Raw genomic sequence first — 19,355 nt, forward strand, 5'->3', positions numbered from 1 at the left:
CTGAGGTGGGAGGATTGCCTGAGCCCAGGAGGTTGAGACTGCAGTGAGCTATAATCTCACCACTGCACCCGAACCTGGGTGACAGAGTGAGACGCTATCTCAAAAATATGTATGTATACGTATATGAAAGAAGTACAAATATTTTGAGATCCAAATAATGAAGCAGCTGTTTTTGCAGGTACCTTGTGGTCTATAATCCTTTAGAACAAGACCGAATCTCGGTGGTCTCAGTCTATGTGAGTTCCCCCACGGTGCAAGTGTTCTCTGCTTCAGGAAAACCTGTGGAAGTTCAAGTCAGTGCAGTTTGGGATACAGCAAATACTATTTCAGAAACAGCCTATGAGGTATGTTGTGGCCATAGAACTTAAGGAGGCATTGTAAAACAAACCTAGCCAGTATATAATTTATGTATGTACAGTAGCCCCCATTTAGCCATCATGTTGGTGTATGTGAGGTGATGAAAGTTGTAAATACCGGAGAGTTTAACTGGTGGGTTAAATGACACTAAAGGAAAAACGATCCTGTGTTCCCTAAAATGTTAATTTCTTTTGTTAGTGTATATATTGTGTCTTATTATATATTGTTCATATGTATATTGTATATCTTTGTAAGGATGTATACTGTTTATTCTAAGGTGATGCAGTAATTATTAGTCATAAAATTTTGAATGTTTTGGTCTAACTGAATTTAATGACAATTATGCATATCGAAAGTGAGATAAATACCACCCTTAATAACTTTGGATAGTTTTAGGTTTTCATTGCAAAGGTGACATAACACACCATGGAAGATAAATGCCCTAAAATAATTAAGATGCTGCTTTTTAGAGACATAATTGTGGAAAATCTGTGCTCAATAGGTGTTTTTTGTGCCAAAGTTTCTTAAAATAAGCAATGTTAAACTGATCACTGTACCACTAGAAAGGTTAAACTTTTAAAATCTGGAATGCAATTTAAACTGCACTTCTGGAGATACAGCCATAAACTAGGAACTCTAAGAACTGTTTCTGCTTGACAAAAGCTATTGCTAGCTACTTTTATTATTATTATTATTATTATTATTATTATTATTATTATTTCGAGACAGAGTTTCACTCCTGTTGCCCAGGCTGGAGTGCAATGGTGTGATCTCGGCACCCTGCAACCTCCATCTCCCGGGTTCAAGTGATTCTCCTGCCTCAGTTTCCTGTAACTGGGATTACAAGCATGTGCCACCACGCCTGGCTAATTTTGTATTTTTAGTAGAGATGGGGTTTCACCATGTTGGTCGGGCTGATCTCAAACTCCTGACCCTGTAATCCACCCTCTAGCTACTCTTAAATATGCATAATCTTTTAGATAGAAAGGTAAACTAGAATATAAATTTTGGTCAGATTTTACAGGAAGCTTTCCATCTAGAAAATGGAACCATAGCTCCTGGAAAGGAGGGGTCATGTCTTTTACTGTGTACATCCCCCATGCTCTGTTCAGTGTCTGCTGAACTTCAAGCATTTGATTGCTAGTGCTGACTGAACTAACTTGTTTAATATTTATATTATGTTTATCATTTTTATATACCAAAATATCATAATATTGCAAAAAAATTAATAATTAAGAAATGCCATTGTTGTGAAGCCCTTACATTCATGGAGAATTTCCTTCTCTAGGCTTTGTAGAGTACAGCCAAACAATTGAGAATGATAATGCAGGTTCACATATTGGATAAAAACACTAATGCTTTTGATAGGCCTACCAACTTTAGGTTATTAGGTTCTCTGGATAAACTGAGATGTGTATGGTTTACCCACAAGATATCAAACATTTATAGAATATTGTTATACAGCCATCCCTTGGTATCTGTAGAGGACTGGTCCCAGGACCGCCTGGGAATAACAAAATCTGTGGATGCTCAAGTTCTTTATATAAAATGGCATAGTACAGATGATCCCTGACTTACAATGGCTCAACCTAGATTTTTCAATTTTATAATAGTGTGAAAGTAATGTGCATTCAGTAGCAACCATACTTCAAGTACCCATACAACGATTCTATTTTTCGCTTTCAGTACAGTATATAATAAATTACATAAGCTATTTCTATTTAGTATAAAATATGATTTGTGTTAAGTAATTCTGCCCAGCTGTGGGCTAATGTAAGTGTTCTGAGTACATGTAAGGTAGACTAGGCTAAGCTGTAATTTTGGATAGGTTAGGTGTATTAAACACCTTTTTGACTTAACGATATTTTCAAATTTTGATTGGACATAACCCAGTCGTAAGTTGAGAAGCATGTGCATTTGCATATAACCTACACACATCTTCTTGTATATTTTAAATTATCTCTAAATTACTTGTAACATCTGATACAATGTAAATGCTATGTAAATAGTTATTATACTATAGTTTTTATTTGTATTTTTTATTTTTTATTTTTTCAAATATTTTTTATCTGTAGTTGGTTGAAACTGTGGACATGGAACCTGTGAATATGGAGGGCCAACTGGATTCTGTTTTTAAAAGATATGATAGTTTGTTGGTTTAAATGGTTTGCCTCTTAGTAGATAACATTTATCTTGAATAAATTCCCTTCCCTATCTTTTAAAGATCTCTTTTCGAGCACATATACCACCATTGGGACTGAAAGTGTATAAGATTTTGGAATCAGCAAGTTCAAATTCACATTTAGCTGATTATGTCTTGTATAACAATAAAGTAGAAGATAGAGGAATTTTCACCATAAAGAATATGATAAATACTGAAGAAGGTATAACACTAGAGAACTCCTTTGTTTTACTTCGGTTTGATCAAACTGGACTTATGAAGGTATGTTCTAAAATTCATAGAATGCTTATCATTTTTGCTACAATGTGTGTAGATTAATTAGGCAAAAGGGGAAAAAAGTCTTAAGTGGAGCTGTATCAAATACTCTTGAGTAAAAGAATGCATAAGAAGCTTTTTGCACCTTCATTGACCACTTGCTGCTCACATGTATGGTGTGTGGGTGGCGCTCCTCCATGGACTGTGTGTCACTGGTCCACAAGATAAGTACAGAAATTGTTTTTTTAAATTGCCATATACATAGAACCAGATGCAACATGCTTAACATCTTAGTGGTGAGTGGCTTATTATTATTTTTTTAATCTTTAGCAAATGATGACTAAAGAAGATGGTAAACACCATGAAGTAAGTGTGCAATTTTCATGGTATGGAACCACGATTAAAAGAGACAAAAGTGGTGCCTACCTCTTCTTACCTGATGGTAATGCCAAGGTAAGTGGTACTGATGAGATGACAAATGGAATAAACACTTATTGAAAGAGTATTGAGGAAAAAGATAAGTGAGTGTCATTATTTTATCATCTGTTGATTTATTAGGGATAGATGAACTTTTGGTTTCAGTATTATCTATCACCTTATTGATACTTAGCAATTTGTGGTCCAAAGTTAGATAAATGGTTGGGCACAGTGGCTCACACCTGTAATCCCAGCATTTTGGGAGGCCAAGGAGGGTACATTGCTTGAGCTCAGGAGTTCAAGACCAGCCTGGGCAACATGGCGAAATCCTTTTTCTACAAAAAATACAGAAATTAGGCGTGGTGGCCTGCATCTGCAATCCCAGCTACTCAGGAAGGGTAAGGTGGGAGGATGGCTTGAGCCTGGGAGGCGGAGGTTGCAGTGAGCCAAGATCACGCCACTGCACTCCAGCCTGGGTTGATGGAGCGAGACCCTGTTAGATAAATAGCTGTTTAGAGTTGGAATTTGTTAAGATGCTACAATGAACAATGTTCAATTAGGATAAACAATGAACATGGGAAGAAACTAGATTTTATGTAGAGTTAGGGAGCTTTTGTGGTGTTTATATGTATGCATTCTATACAGACACAAAACCTCTAGCCAATGGGAAAAATAGATTGTCCACTGGACCATTTTTCTCCTTAACTTTCAGCCCTTTAAAAAACAAATTCTTCTCATTCTTGACTATAAGGGTAGTAATATGCAAACTCTGGCACATTTTGAAAATGCCAGAAGCTGAAGAAAACACTAAAATTTACCAACTAGTGCACAATCCCGTGAAAACTCTTGCCAACATTTGGATGTATTTCTTACTGTCTTTTATTTTATGCATATCCTTTTCTTCCCATTCTCAAGTCTTGACTTCTTGCACGTACATATTTTGTTTTTCGTTTCTTACAATGCTCACAATCTCATGGTATGTTTTTAAAAATTGAATTTTAATATATACTCTTGTGTTTAAGATGTTACATACATTCTTTTTCTCCCGATTCTTCACTACTGTAACATTGTAATAAGCTTTCTTTTTTTTTTCTTTTCTTTTTGAGACGGAGTCTCGCTCTGTCGCCCAGGCTGGAGTGCAGTGGCGCGATCTCAGCTCACTGCAAGCTCCACCTCCCAGGTTTACGCCATTCTCCTGCCTCAGCCATTCTCCTGCCTCAGCCTCCCGAGTAGCTGGGACTACAGGCGCCCGCCACCTCGCCCGGCTAGTTTTTTGTATTTTTTAGTAGAGACGGGGTTTCACCGTGTTAGCCAGGATGGTCTCGATCTCCTGCCCTCGTGATCCGCCCGTCTCGGCCTCCCAAAGTGCTGGGATTACAGGCTTGAGCCACCGCGCCCGGCCTAGCTTTCTTTGTATGTACCATTCTTTTTATGCAATTCTGATGAATTTCTGAGAATAACTTTCTAGGAGAGTCATTTTGTATCAGTTTCTGAAGTCTTTTAAGGACTTTTGCTATGTACAGCTTATCTTCCCTCTAGAAAGACTAGGTAAATGTTCAATCCCACCAGCATTTTTTGAGAGTAACTCTAAAATCCCACTCCAACCAGTGAGAATTGGCCATATTAAAAGCTTTGCCTATAATAATAAGTTAGTAGAAAAATATTTTTCTGTTAAGATTTTTGTGATTACTAGTAAGGTTGAACTTTTTTGTGCCTTCATTTATCTTTCATGTTTCTTTTGTGGTTTTCCTTTTTCTATTCTTTGACTGTTTTTCTGTTGGCATGTCCTGATGATATCTGAGCACTCTTTATATGTGGTAAAATTAATCCTTTTCCCTATATGTTGTAAAATTTTTCTTATTGTGTCATTTAGTATAATTATTTTATTGTATTTCTCATTTATAGTGGTTTTAAATTTTTGTGTAGTCATTTCTTTTTTTTTCTTTAGAGTTTCTTCCTTTGCTTTTATACCTTTATTGGTTTTCTCCACCTCAAGATCAGTGAAATATTCTCCTAGTTATTGTTAGCTAGGGACCTATCTCCTGAAATAGTTACTTTTGTTCCACAAGTTATGAAACCTGCTAACTAAAATCTAGTATTGGATTTTAAGTGATTGTGTAGGCTACAGTAAGGATTCTGGGTTTTTTTTTTTTTTTTTGGCTGTTTGGGGTTTTTCTTTTTTTTAAGTCAGTGAAGAATTAAAGACAAACTACAACTCATATGAGGCATTCCAAGATGGGCAGTGAATCCCAATTATGAGCTGTTTCAATATTTTCTCATTTACCAGCTTTTGTCATTGGACATTTTATTTTGATTGACTGTATTTATACTTTAAAAAGTAGTTGTGCTATAGAATTTCATACATAGATACCAATAACTAATTTATTTAAAACCATTTTATCTTTAAATAGCTCTAATGTGAGATAGAAAGATAAAACGATTGTCATTTTTACAGAGAGAAAATAAAAAACATCAGGGAATGAGGCAATCTAGTGCCTCAGAAGAAGACAAGAGCTCAGAACTCACCATCCCAGGTTCTCATCCCCTCCCTCACTTTCTAGTTATTTGGTAATTAGGTACAAGAAATTTGTAAACCATTAAGCATTTTAATAACTCCAGAAAATTTTCCCTGGCAAAAGAGGTAAATTTGGAAGAAAGTTACACAATTCTGAAAATATTTTTATTTTTTTTTTTGTGACGGAGTCTCGCACTTTCACCCAGGCTGGAGTGCAGTGGCACGATCTCGGCTCACTGCAAGCTCCGCCTCCCGGGTTCACGCCATTCTCCTGCCTCAGCTTCCCGAGTACCTGGGACTACAGGCACCCGTCACTATGCCTGGCTAATTTTTTGTATTTTTAGTAAAGACGGGGTTTCACCATGTTAGCCAGGATGGTCTCAATCTCCTGACCTCGTGATCCACCCACCTCAGCCTCCCAAAGTGCTAGGATTACAGGTGTGAGCCACAGCGCTCAGCCGAAAATCTTATACTGTTTAAGTAGTTCATATTGCAAGCCTAACTTTCTATGCTATTGTTGAGCTAAGGTATCTAATACTTTAAAAATATAATCACTCATAAATGTTTTAAATTTGCTTCCATGTCACATAAGTTATGTGCTTTATTACCAGTTTTTAAAATTTAAATAAAAACTAAACTAGTGGTTTCCAAGTAGTTTTTTCAAGTTTGTGAGTTTATATTCAGCTAGTTCTTTCAAGTAAAAGGACAAAATGTTTTATAGTTTAGTAAACCGAGCTGTGATTAAACTATGTTTCTGAATCCTGCTTTCAGTTTGCTTAGATGACTCCCTGTAGTCATCCTTGCCACCTGTCTCAAACCCTGAACATTAGGGGGCTGGGACCATGGTTATAATAATTATTTACCTGGGAAAATGTAACTTCTATAGGATGATTGCTGTTTCTAATAAGTAACTATATGGACAAATAGAAGGATTTTAGTTAGAAATTTGTATAGCTGGGAGGAATGCTTTCTAGAGCAATGAAGTTGTAAACATTTTTATTTCCTATTTTCAGCATTTTTAAAAATAAAAAACATGTTGAGTTTTTATCACATGCATATTGTTACCTTATAAGATCTGGTTTACACTTAAAATTGCAAATATCAGGTGATATGTATTTTCCATTTTTGAAACCATAATAAACATATTCTTTTAAAAGTTTGGAAGCCAAAATATTTTCCTTAAATATATTATTTTCTTCTCAGCCTTATGTTTACACAACACCGCCCTTTGTCAGAGTGACACATGGAAGGATTTACTCGGAAGTGACTTGCTTTTTTGACCATGTTACTCATAGAGTCCGACTATACCACATACAGGGTAAGAAAATAGGAATGCAGTTATGAAACATATGTATACTGATTTTTGAATTCTTGCTTTTCTTATGCCATCCTTAATAAATTAACAGTTGATTTTTGTAGATGATATTTTTGTAAACTTGACATCATATTTTTAATGTGATTTAAAATATGAAACTTATCTTTTGATAATTAAAAATGGTAAAACATTTCAATCCCTACATGTACATTTTCCTCTGTATATCTTCTCTTAACTGTTGCCATATTGTTCTTAGTCATGAACTCATTAACTGGAAACTTTATTTCTAACACCTGAAAACAATACAGTGTTTTGATTTTATGAAATGGAAATTATATTAAATATGACTTTCAGTTAGTAGACCACACACATATTTGGGACCTGCTTCCTTAAATATAGCCTGTATCACTGGAATGTAACTTTAAGAAAAAAATGTTCTAAACTAGTTCCATTTGTTTACAGCTCTTTACCCAGTAAAGTATAAAACCTAGCAATTGTTTATCATTTTTAGAACAGTACTGAGCAGCATCTTTATGAACCCAAGTGATAGGAAATAGGCTTTTGATCCTTTTGAGAACTTAATCCTGGGCAATGGAACTGATTCTGTGGGGTCTGAGTGGAGCTGTGGTTTCCAAACACTTGCACATTTAGGTTGGTTGATTTAAAATCCGTTGTTTTTAGAATGGTGTGCTTTTCCAACCACAGATTTAATCCTAGTAACCAGGGTATTTACCATATTCTTGACGCTCTTAGAAAAAGACCTCATAAAAATGCCATTTAAATTTATCTTTGCTGTTAGGTAAGTTGAACAAATTAGAAAAGAAAAAATACTCTTTCCCTGAATCTTCATACAGGTAAAAAATAAAGGATTTCACAAACTAAAGATAAATGTGTAGACCGGCACTGTTTCCTTTTTAGGTATTGTGGGGAAGCAAAGGGTTACTATGTTCAGGGAATTTCTTAGATAACTGAAGTTCAATTTTCTGATTTCATAGTTAAATTTAATTTTGCTTTTAACTTTTTTATTAATTTCAAATTTCATTAGTATTTGCTTTTTGTTAGAATTTCAGGTATGGACAAACTTTCTCACGCAACTTCTTTAGGTAATAATATGATAGGTTTTTCAGAATAACCCATGATTCATAGGATGAATCAAGAAGTAAAAGTTCTCTGGTTGGTGGTTTTATGCCCTAAATGTGACTTCTGCAGTTATCTGTGATCACTTTGCTACCTACAGGAAAACCTGTAGTTCTGAAATAATCTTTTATTGAGTTTCTCAAAACTTCTGGTAAGTCAGAAACTATGTTTTTGACTATCTGTTTGTACTCTTGTATAAGCCATTATTTAATATCCCTGAGAGCTCTAAGTTATATTTTCAGCTTTATAGCATTACCGCATAGAAGATATGCTCATCTATTTTTAAGTTTGCTAAAAACTATTGTTTTTTAGTGGAAAAGTTTTTCCTGGAGTACAACGTGGCACACACTTTGGCACATACTTGTGTCATCAACTTTGATTTACCATTGTTTTTCATCAGTTATATTTAGAGATGGGCTGTGTCTCAGAGTAAATGCTATAGCAACTCATCCTAAAATTCCAACTTCTCAATCAGATATATTTGCATAATTGCTTTTGCTTTTATTTAACCATGTCACTATATCTTCTGGGTTTTCCTTGGATTATCTAGGACCTCTAGTTCTCACATCATAGGGCAGTTTGTGTAGACTAGATGGCCCTGTTCTGCTGCTGGTGGCTGTAGCTTAGCTCGCCAGAGTACTTAGTGCTTAACTTGGAAATTGATAGACTCTGAGTTGCCTATTTACTTATTTGAGCAAACTATACTCATCAGAACTAAATGCTTGTCATTTTTCTTTTCCCCCTCTCTTCCTGTTTCCCTCTGGGCAGTGAACTGTCCAGTGGCTAATAGTGTTAAGCAGGAGCAGGGGCCACTGAGGTCTGACTGGCTCCTGGCCTTCCAAAGGGGTTCTCCGTGTAGCCCATTTCTATTTGCTGGTCTTGCCCTCTGCCTCTTTTCTGTTTTTCATTCTTTAGTTTTTTTTTTTTTTCTCTCTCTCTCTCTCTCTCTCTCTTTCTCTTTTTTTTTTGACAGAGTCTCCTCTGTCGTGATCTCGGCTCACTGCAGCCTCTGCCCCACTGGTTCAAGGATTCTCCTGCCACAGCCTCCTAGGTAGCTGAGACTACAGGTGTACACCAGCATGCCTGGCTAATTTTCGTATTTTTAGTAGGGACGGGGTTTTGCCATGTTGGCCAGGCTGTTCTCGAACTGTTGACCTCAGGTGATCCACCCGCCTTATCCTCCCAAAAGTGCTGGTATTACAGGCATGAACCACTGCACCTGGACTGATTTTCTTTTTTCATGTGTTTCCTTTCTAGATTATTTGTCTTCCCTTCCTTGGTGTTCTCGTGCATATGAAAAAAATAATAAATGATGGATAAATAAGTGTAATGCAAACTTAGAGTGCCTCACTGATAAATTTTACAGTAGTTGCCTGGATTAAACGTGAAGCTGTCATATGTAAACTTGAAGTAACATATAAATATTTTTTTCTTTCCAGTCCAGGTCATTTTTTTTTTCAACATGAAAGTAGTTGGTAGGAAATAGAGATACCAGGATCACCTGAAATGCTTTCTTCCAAACTGTATACCTTCCCATGTTTGTATTTGAGCTCCTCTTAACGAATCTCCCTCTGGGAAAAGATAAGTCCAGCTGTGGAGAGAGTCTTTCCTTAGTAATTTTCATGACTCACCTGTCTCTCCTGTTTTTCACACATCATTGCCCGAACACTCAGGTTGTCTCAGTCCTGGCTTATTGGGTTTTAATGAAATCACTAATCAAGGCCCATGATAGAAATATGAAGTCTTCAGGGTATTTGGCTCTATCAGTGTTCACACTGCCTGAAAGGGTGATCAGTCTTCAGGGATCTTTTATTTAGTGCCAAGTTTTCTGTATTAAGAAATACTGGAAAGTTGTTTAACATTTTAAACTTTGGCTTCCTGTAAATCAGACATCTGGATGATTGATCAAAATTCATAGACAAAATGTGGCTTTTCATATTAGATGCAAAGAAGACACCAGCCAACTTCCATGCTTTTGTAGATTGGCTTTTAGCTAGTATTGCATAAAATAACAAAAATATTTATTCTTGAATTTAATTTACTAAACTAGTTTTGGATATATGCTACTTTTGCCCCCCTTAAACCAACCAGATGCAGTTATTTGGATTAGTATTAATGAATAGAGCCTATTTGTTGTTAGTACCAGATTTTCAATCCAGGAGGAAATGAGGGTTTGGGGAGAGAGACTATTAATATTTTATGGTTACGTACTGTAATTGTATTAGGTTACTAAACCAGTTAATTATTCAAAAGATTTTGTAATCTCTCAGCAAGAAGGACTAAAGAAACAGAAAATGAGTTAGTATTAAAGATTGTCTTTGTTGGGTGTCTATTTTTGTTAAACCTTACAAATTCAATTTAAAAACTAAAGTAATGCATACCTGACAAAATATTCTTACATTTCTCAATCTCTACTTTAGTTGTTCTTTGACCTTTTTCTCCCCAAAGTAACTATTTGCCCAAATTAAGCTTCAGGAGAAAACAAAATCAAGAACGAAAATCAAGCAACATTACCAAAATTATATAAACTCTTTGGTCCTTAATGATTTTGAAACAGAGTTGAGAGGCCTTATAGTTCAACCCTACTTTTGTTTTTCGTTTGGAATTTAACTTTTGTTTTTCTATTTGCATTCTCTCCAGATTCTGAAAATGATTAGAAGTGCAGTTGAAGGGCTCTCTCTTTCTTAACATCTCTTAAGCTAATAAAAGAACACTCTGTTTCCCTTTTCATTATCGTTCAGACATCGCATTCAAAAGGTTTCTAAAAATACTAAATTAGAAGAAATCTTGTGCTCACTAGCCTTAAAAGCTCTACAAGATCAGAGCAGTTTGGAAATTTCTAATGAAGGCGAGGCACGGTGGCTCACACCTGTAATTGCAGCACTTTGGGAGTCCAAGGCAGGCAGATCACGAGGTTAGGAGATCAAGACCATCCTGGCTAACAAGGTGAAACCCCGTCTCTACTAAATATACAAAAAATTAGCTGGATGTGGTGGCACGCACCTGTAATCCCAGCTAGTCAGGAGACTGAGGCAGGAGAATCGCTTGAACGCAGGAGGCGGAGGTTGCAGTGAGCTGAGATCGCGCCACTGCACTCCAGCATGGGCGACGGAGCAAGGTTCTGTCTCAAAAAAAAAAAAAAAATTTCTAATGAGATACAATTTTTTGACAATGTCAGGTTTAATAAATCCATTTTATAGCACCCATAATTTAATGAAATGCAATTTATTTCATTTTTAGAAAATAACATTTTTCTGGGGGAAAAGTTGAGAGAGGTGGGAATTAATTTTTCTTGCAGTATAATCATCTTTCATTTAATGGAAGCTTTAAACATTACCATATAGGCTGCTACTTTAGCTTTTTTGGTTAATCTGTGATTAGAAGATAGAATATAATACAAACAGAAGCTCCTGTATCCTCTTGTGTTTTATTTAATATTGCACCTAAGAGGAAAGTACATACCTTGCAATAATATAATACCAGTAAGTGACATTGCTAACTGTGGCCTTGTCTTCAGAGCTGTAATTATTGGACTTTAGTGTCCTAGTTTCTGATACCAACAGCTACTTTGAAGAATTTAGGTCACTGTGGGTAACCAGTGTGTCATGTACATTTCACTGGTGCAAGGACTGTGTTCTCCTAGGCCAGTGTTTGTTAGCGAGTGAGTATGTATGTGTGTGTAAACTATGTTTTAACCCTTAGGGGAAACATCTTAAATGGGATACTTCTGCTCTATTTTCCACCAACATATTATAAAGTATTATATGTAATGGATCTTACTCAAAGAAAACAAGTAGCCTGGAGGTAAAATATAATGAACTGACATCAAAAACTATGGAAGAAAAGACTTTCCTTTGACTGAAATGAATGATTTCCTTGCATGGGCATATTTAGCAATCGAAGAGAGTTGCTTAGTTTTTCTCTGAGCAATTTTGAATATATAAACATAAGTGGATTTATAACCTGACTCTTGGCTTTTAGAGAATCAAAATGAGCTTCATCTAGTTAAACATACTAGGGGACTTCAAAAAGTTTGTGGACAAATGAAATTAAAAGATAAAAATTAAAAATATAAACTGTTTCTCAACGTAAGCTTCATCAAGTTCACGACACTTTTGTAGGCAGTGAATCCAGCTACTTAGTCCATCCCTAAGGAACTGAGGGTCCTGGGAATTTAGCCATGTCATTTCAGTCTACTTGTATTTTTAAGTAAAATGAGTGCCCATTAAATATTTTTTAAGATTAGGAAACAAGAAGAAATCAGGAGGAGCCAAATTAGCACTGTAAGTGAATGCCTAATGATTGTCCATTGAAACTGTCACAAAATTACCCTCGTTTGATGAGAAGAATGAGCAGGAGCATTATGGTGGAGAAGAACTCTGGTGAAACTTTCCTGGGTGTTTTTCTGCTAAGGCTTTGCCTAATGTTCTCAAAACATTCTCATAACGAGCAGATGTTACTGTTCTTTGGGCCTCCAGAAAGTCAACACACCAAATGCCTTGAGCATCCCAAAAAGCTGTTGCCATGACTTTTACTCTTGACCAGTCTTCTTTTGCTTTGACTGGACCATTTCTACCTCTTGGTAGCCATTGTTTTGATTGTGCCTTGTCTTCAGAATCATACTGGTAAAGCTGTATTCCATCTACTATTATAATTTTTCAAAGAAATGTTTCAGGATCTTGATCCCACTTATGTAAAATTTCCATTGACAGCTCTGCTCTTGTCTGCAGCTGATCTGGACACAGTGGTTTTGGCACCCATTGAGTGGAAAGTTTCCTCAACTTTAATTTTTCAGTCAGAATTGTATAAGCTGCTAATTGTCAGTTCTCTTCAATTAGAGCAGGAAAGCAGACTTAATTTTTTTCTTGAAAATTGGTGTAGTCTTCATCTTCGACATTGTCTCATCCCTTCCCAAGACAATTTATCTATTTTGTAAATTGCTGATTTTCTTGCACCATTGTCCCCATAAACTTTTCATAAAGCATCAGTGATTTCACCATACTTCTACCCAAGCTTCACCATAAATTTGATATTTGTTCTTGTTTAAATTTTAGCATAATTTATATTGCTCTGATAGGGGCTCTTTTCAAACCGAAGTCTCACCCTTGTTAGTGCCTCAAACTAGATCCTGTTCAGACATGTTATAACAAGTAAGTATGAGTTTATTTTGATGAAATCCATGCTTAGTTTTTTCATGATAGGCATTTTCCATGAAACTTTTGAAGACCCCTCTTATAAGGAATCACATTGGGATTTAGAGACCCAAATCCTTAGTTTTGCCTCTAAGCAAACCAGAGGAGTATGGGTTTGTCCTTTCGTTTCTTGGGGACTCAGTTTCTTAATCTATAAAAAAAGGTAGATGTTCAATTAGGTGTAACCATCAGTCTTCATACAACTTAGTTTCACCTAAAATCTCTTTTGCCTGACTCCCTGCTTCTAAATTCATCTTCTACACTTGATCTTAGCCAAAAGGCCAAGAAGTGATAAAATTCGTCTTCTAAGGACGGTTGAATCTGGGGCTTCCATCCCTGGTGTCTGCCCTACTTGTAAACAAGGTCTCAGAACTTCACTGAAGTTCTTTTTATTTCCATAAAAAGATTCATGAGGACATTAAGGTGGTTTGCAATCAGTCTCTCATTTTTTTCCAGAGCTATATTCCGTATTTAGTTTTATTTAAAAGTAAAAAGCATTAAGTAAGTTATAGCTAGGCAGGCTTAGGTAATTAAAACATTTTTGGAATATCATAATATGCAATTGACTGCTAAGGATTTTTTTCCCTGTTAATTGGAACTTTTAAAAATTGAAATAAATAGCTATGTGTTGAATCTGATTATTCCCTACAGGCATGAAAGAGAAGGTTATTTTAAGGGACTGTAAGCACGTTCTGGTTACACAGATTCAGAACTCAGAGGTTATCTTTGGGGCTGTTTGAGAGCAGCTGGTTGTTGAAGCCGTAACTCCTTAGCAAGGAAGCATCATCCCCTACAAAGGTGGGTTGCACTGAACTCAGGTTCAGGGCACAGGGATGGGAAACGTAGATGTGTAATGGTTCAGAGTTGAGACTCCAGAGACAGTTCTCTTGTGTTTTATTCCCAGGCCCATCCCAGCTCTGCCACTTAGCAGCTGTTTGACCTTGCACAGGTTACTGCTAATCTGGCTTTGGTTTATCATCTGAAATGTTGACAGTAGTAAAATCAGCTTCAGAGGATGTTGGGAGTATTCACTGAGTGAATATACAAGGAACCTTACCCATAGTGAATGTTGTATCTACTTATAAGAGTGAGTGAGCCAGATGGTTAGATAGTTGAGTGTTATCAGACAAAGCATGGTCATTACAGATTGGGGGAATTGAGGAGGATTTAATGAAAGAAATGAGTCATTGAGAGGCTACGTCTTAGAGAATGTCACATGAAAGGCAGAAAGGAGGAAAAGAATATCACAATGTGTGAAATAAGGTTGTTTAGAAGCCTACTATAAGGATTTAAAGAACTCTTTGTCCCTTATATATTTTTTAATTGACTTGTGGTTTTTCTTTATACATTTAAATAATTAAAGGATGTTATTTTGGTGTATTGTACATGGTAACTTTTAAAAATAAGCATATCCGATGGGCAATGGTACTAAATCATGTGTTTTTTAAAAACCTGCACTAGCTTTTTCTTTAGCTTTTACATTCTATTTCTCCACAGAATTTTATCTTAATGTAGTATTTTTGTGGTTCAGAGTCTTGTTATTGGTCAGTCTTTCATTACTTCTCTAAAACAAAAATCATGTGTGTGTGTGTATTTATATATACAGTTTTAAAAGTCTGTTATAAGGCTCTAAGTATTTTATTTCTTCTGGATTGAGATGTAAAAATTATTGGCATGCAGTTGGTCAAAAAAACATAAATATGTTCCTATTTTAATAATTGTATTTTATAAATTTTAATGGAAACATTTTTCTCAATGGGTTGTACCTTTTTTATTCCTAATGGATAATGTGTCCGTTGGTGAATGTCACTCATTGCTAGAATGATATATGATTTTATTTTTAATTTTTGTTTTTGTAAATATCAGTGCAAAGGGAAGTTATTAACATAAATAAGTAGCTGGTAATGGAAGGAGTTTTGTTATAGGAATATCATTCAGTACTTTGAACTCCTAGGTTAAATGCCAAAAGTCACAGACTGACCTATCGTCAAACATTAATTTTAATCAATTATTTTTAAAGTCCTACTGCCTGACAACCTGATTAGGTACACTTTCAATTTTGTTGAAAGCAAGCAATTGGAAACCACGTGTTTTGCAAAAATATTTGTTACTTGGTCATTAAAGTCCAGTCAGACACCAATAAATTGAACTGTCTTTGTTCAGTACCCACTAAACAGGGTGAGAGAGATGCTGCTGCTTGTTTTATTTATTTATTTATTTATTTATTTATTTATTTATTTATTTATTGTAAGTTGGGAGAAGAAATAGAGTGGTGGAAAAGAAAGAAACATCTGTCATGGAGGCAGATCATTGTGAGGAATCTTTTCCTGCCTAAAGGTGCCTTAGAAAGGAGCATGTTTGGGAAAACAGGAAATAGGTGAGTTCAGAGTAACTGCCAGTGCCACAGATGTGCAGATCAAGTATCATTGTTAGTTCAGCCAGCTTCTCTCTTCTGTCTTAGACCAGCCCAAGCCTGGGTCACAGGGAAGGCGCCAAAAAACTCCAATGTTGTGAGCTATTTTATTCACTTCCTAGGGGAGTGTTTTAGTTAGACCTTATTTATTTTATCTATTTTGAGGTTAAAACTGATGTCAGTGTTATGATCCCTCCAAAACAGAGCTTCCAAAAAATTCTGTTGTTTCATAACATTAATGCTTTAAAAAAAAAAACAAAAAGCCTTTCAGTTTTGTTATATGTTTTTCAGTTATTACGTCTTCTTCAAGCATATCATAGTTTATTGGTATAATCTTTACACAGCATTTACAATTCATATGATCAAAATGCCATACCTTTCCTATTACAGATTTAGTTTTTGACATTTTTGTGAGAATTATTGAAATGAAAAGCATAAAATAGGTACACTAGTGCCTAACTCATAAGTGATCGATAAGTAATAGTAGCTGTTTATCTAGTAGTATTTTATGAATGGCACAAAGCAGTATATCATCATTTTCTTAAATTTGCGACTTGAAATGAAATTTACTAAAATTTGTATTCGTGAAAGCAGATGTTAAAATTTTCACTTGTGGAGAAATAATCAATATGAACATTTACAGACCCAGAAATCAGCAGTGACTCAGAGGATAAATTAGATCTTATAATGAATGGTAAATTGAGTGAGTCAACATGGAAAAAATGGTCATTCAATAGTGGAAATTATTACCATTTTTATTTTGGTACTTTCAGATACTAGTACAGTTTTTAAAAAATGTGGTCACGATAATATTTTCTTTTTAGAAACATTTAGATGTTGACTTACTCAGTTTATCATTGTTGTGAGAATGTCATAAAAGCATACTTACGAATTAAGCAGTATATGTTAATTAGTAACCATGAGCTTGAGCTTTAAGCTAAGTTGGATAAATTTTACAAAAACATCACTAAAGTAAGTGCATAATAGCAAAAGTAGTTTTATATTTTTGATGATTAAAATATAAAACAAAATGTTTCCCAAATGGAAGAGGGAATATTCAAAATCAGAAGCCCTAGTTTTTTATGACTATCCTACTTCTGCAACAAAGTGCTGATTCTGTCATCCTCTCTGCTCAGACACAGATTGGAGGAAAGGAGATGAGCACAACAATCAGATAGATAGCAGGGTTTGCTTTGCCTGACAGAGTCAGTATTTTTAAGACACTCAGACATTTCTTTGAATCTTAGATGGGTATTTTGGAGATTTATTTTATGTGATTTGATAGCCATGTTAAATTTCAGTTAGACTTTTATTTGCAGACTTAAATATGTCTCTTAGGATTCTTGCCATCACTTGTCTTTTTCCTAGGTGACCGTGGGCCATTTGCTATTGTCCCTCTTGATGTAAAGAGTTGTCCTAATCACATTAGGTGCCACTGATAAGATACTGGACTTTGCTGGGATATGAGTGAGGTTCTGTTTTGTCCTTTTTCCCGAGTTGTTGCCTCTCACTCCTATAACTGGTTGAGTGTGGCGAGAGTGGTGTATGATTTATGAGTATATTCCTTGGGAAAGTATATTTTGCATTTCAAAATAGCTAGAGTAAGATGATCTGGAGAGGTGGAGAGGGTTGAGCTAACTCAGAGATTCTGCAGTTCAGGGTTGAATTAGGTGGCTCCAGATAAATTGTTGAGGAACTGAGAGAGTTGGTGGTACAGAGGAAGTAAAAGCCTGGGATTCTCCAAAGGCTGTCATTAGTTGTCGCTCAGAGCTATGACTCCAGGGTTTCCATTTGCATTTCTTGGAGTCCTTACACCCTCCTGGATGTTTCCTCTACTCGTATTTCAGGCATGGCATGTGTCAGGCTTGCCCTCCAGTTTTTCTCTCCCCACACCAGGGAGCACCCCCTTTGGTTTCCTTAGACTGGTGCTGAGCAACAGTTAAGAGGGTGATGCCTTTTGTTTTCTGTTCTCTCTCTCTGATCCACCCAGTGGGGGAAGGCTCTGAGAAGAGCAACGTCATTTTGAGACTGGTGCTAAAACCTTGTAAGCCTGAGTGTTCTGTCCTCCTAAAGCTGTGGTATGGCCCAGCCTCCTGACAGTGATCTACTTGGTTTTATTTTTTCTTGCTGTCTCAGAAAATATTCTAAAAATGCTTAATATTATTTTATAAATACAGGTATAAATAATATATATGTGTACTACTCTTCTGACAAATTCCACACATTACAGATACAAAGTAAAATTCCTCTGGCATCTGTGTCTGTCTCCATCCACTACTCAGGAGAGGAATTCAGATATATGTGCAAGCATACATGCACCACATGGTCTTAAAACTGTAGAAAAGTATAGTATTGTGCTTGTGTCGATTTTCAGCATAGTTTATCATGCTATACAACTGCTACATTTAGCTTTTTTCTTCTGATGTTTCTCTGCCAAGAGAGATAGTTACCTCATTCTTTTCATTTGTGACGCAGCATTCCATAACATGGGCGTATGTGATTTTATTTATTCATTTCCCTATTGTTCCTAGCGCCAGTATGCAGTGAACATGCTGGTGCATGCCTACTGGGCTCACCATTTTGTACATCTCAGCTAAGTACAGTGGGGAGGAACTGCTGTGCAATAGAGTATCTGTCTTTAATATTAAATATGTATTACTTTCTTGGCTTCTAAGGTGAGCATGCCATTTTGAAAGAGAGTTTTGGGTTGTTACAAAGAGTTTTTGGGGTCTGGAAGCCTCTTGTGCCTTATTTCACTCAAATAGCTCTTGGAAGATATCAGATTTCAGTTCAATGCCCTCTCCCCTTAAAAACAAAAGAAAACAAAATCTGGAGAGGCCTCTCCCAGTCCTTGGTCCCAGAGTAACTTGAGCCTTCTTCAGTAGTTGGTCTGCCAGTGAGGCATGATGATGTAGTGGTATAGTCCTGGTTCTGCCAGCCTTGTCCTTGGGAAAGTGATTTCTTCCTTGCTTAGGGTCAGGACGAAAGGGGTCATTATATATAAAGCTTGTAGTAAACATATGGTACATAGTAAGCATCAGTAACTCTTGGCTCCTGTCATTGCCACATAGCTGCCACCCTTCACTCAGCATACATTTATTATACATGTCTACGTGCTGGGAACATGAAGATAAATAAGACATGGTCTCTAGCCTTAAGGAACTTACATTCTAACATGCATGTAACATGTATGTAAAATGAAAGTTCTTATTCTCTCATCTTTCCAGCTACTTAAACTTTATCCATAGCCCAGTTTGCTTTCCTCCCATGTCAGCTAACTTCTGCATGATAAAGGACAGGCTTTCATATCTTAGCTATTTCTGTCTAACAGTGATTCAGTACTTACCATGTACCCCAAATGTTGTTAAGAACTGTAATGCAAAGATGGTGCATAAGACAGTCTGTATTTATGAGAAGCTAACATTCTGTAGGGAGATAAAAAACAAACAAACAAAAAAAATCCTAGCTCTGGGGGTGGGATCTACCCCCATCTATAGAACACTCTGATGTAGTGGGACCTTCTGAAGGACTCTTTCTGGCCTTTTTATTACCACTTTTCACCTGTGAACTGG

The 19,355-nt window shown here is 36.1% G+C and overlaps 1 protein-coding gene across 2 annotated transcripts in view; it reads left to right on the forward strand.

Annotated features, from left to right (window-relative positions):
• MAN2A1 (mannosidase alpha class 2A member 1) overlaps positions 1-19,355 on the forward strand; it is a 175,870-nt gene that overhangs the window by 123,182 nt on the left and 33,333 nt on the right. For both annotated transcript variants that reach the window (XM_015140548.3, XM_078004468.1), the window contains exons 13-16: positions 179-344; positions 2,582-2,800; positions 3,125-3,247; positions 6,930-7,044. In XM_015140548.3, the coding sequence (XP_014996034.2) occupies positions 179-344; positions 2,582-2,800; positions 3,125-3,247; positions 6,930-7,044 (623 nt within the window). The remainder of the gene's footprint in view (positions 1-178; positions 345-2,581; positions 2,801-3,124; positions 3,248-6,929; positions 7,045-19,355) is intronic.

Source organism: Macaca mulatta, chromosome 6, assembly GCF_049350105.2.
Source record: "Macaca mulatta isolate MMU2019108-1 chromosome 6, T2T-MMU8v2.0, whole genome shotgun sequence".
Taxonomy (NCBI): Eukaryota; Metazoa; Chordata; class Mammalia; order Primates; family Cercopithecidae; genus Macaca; species Macaca mulatta.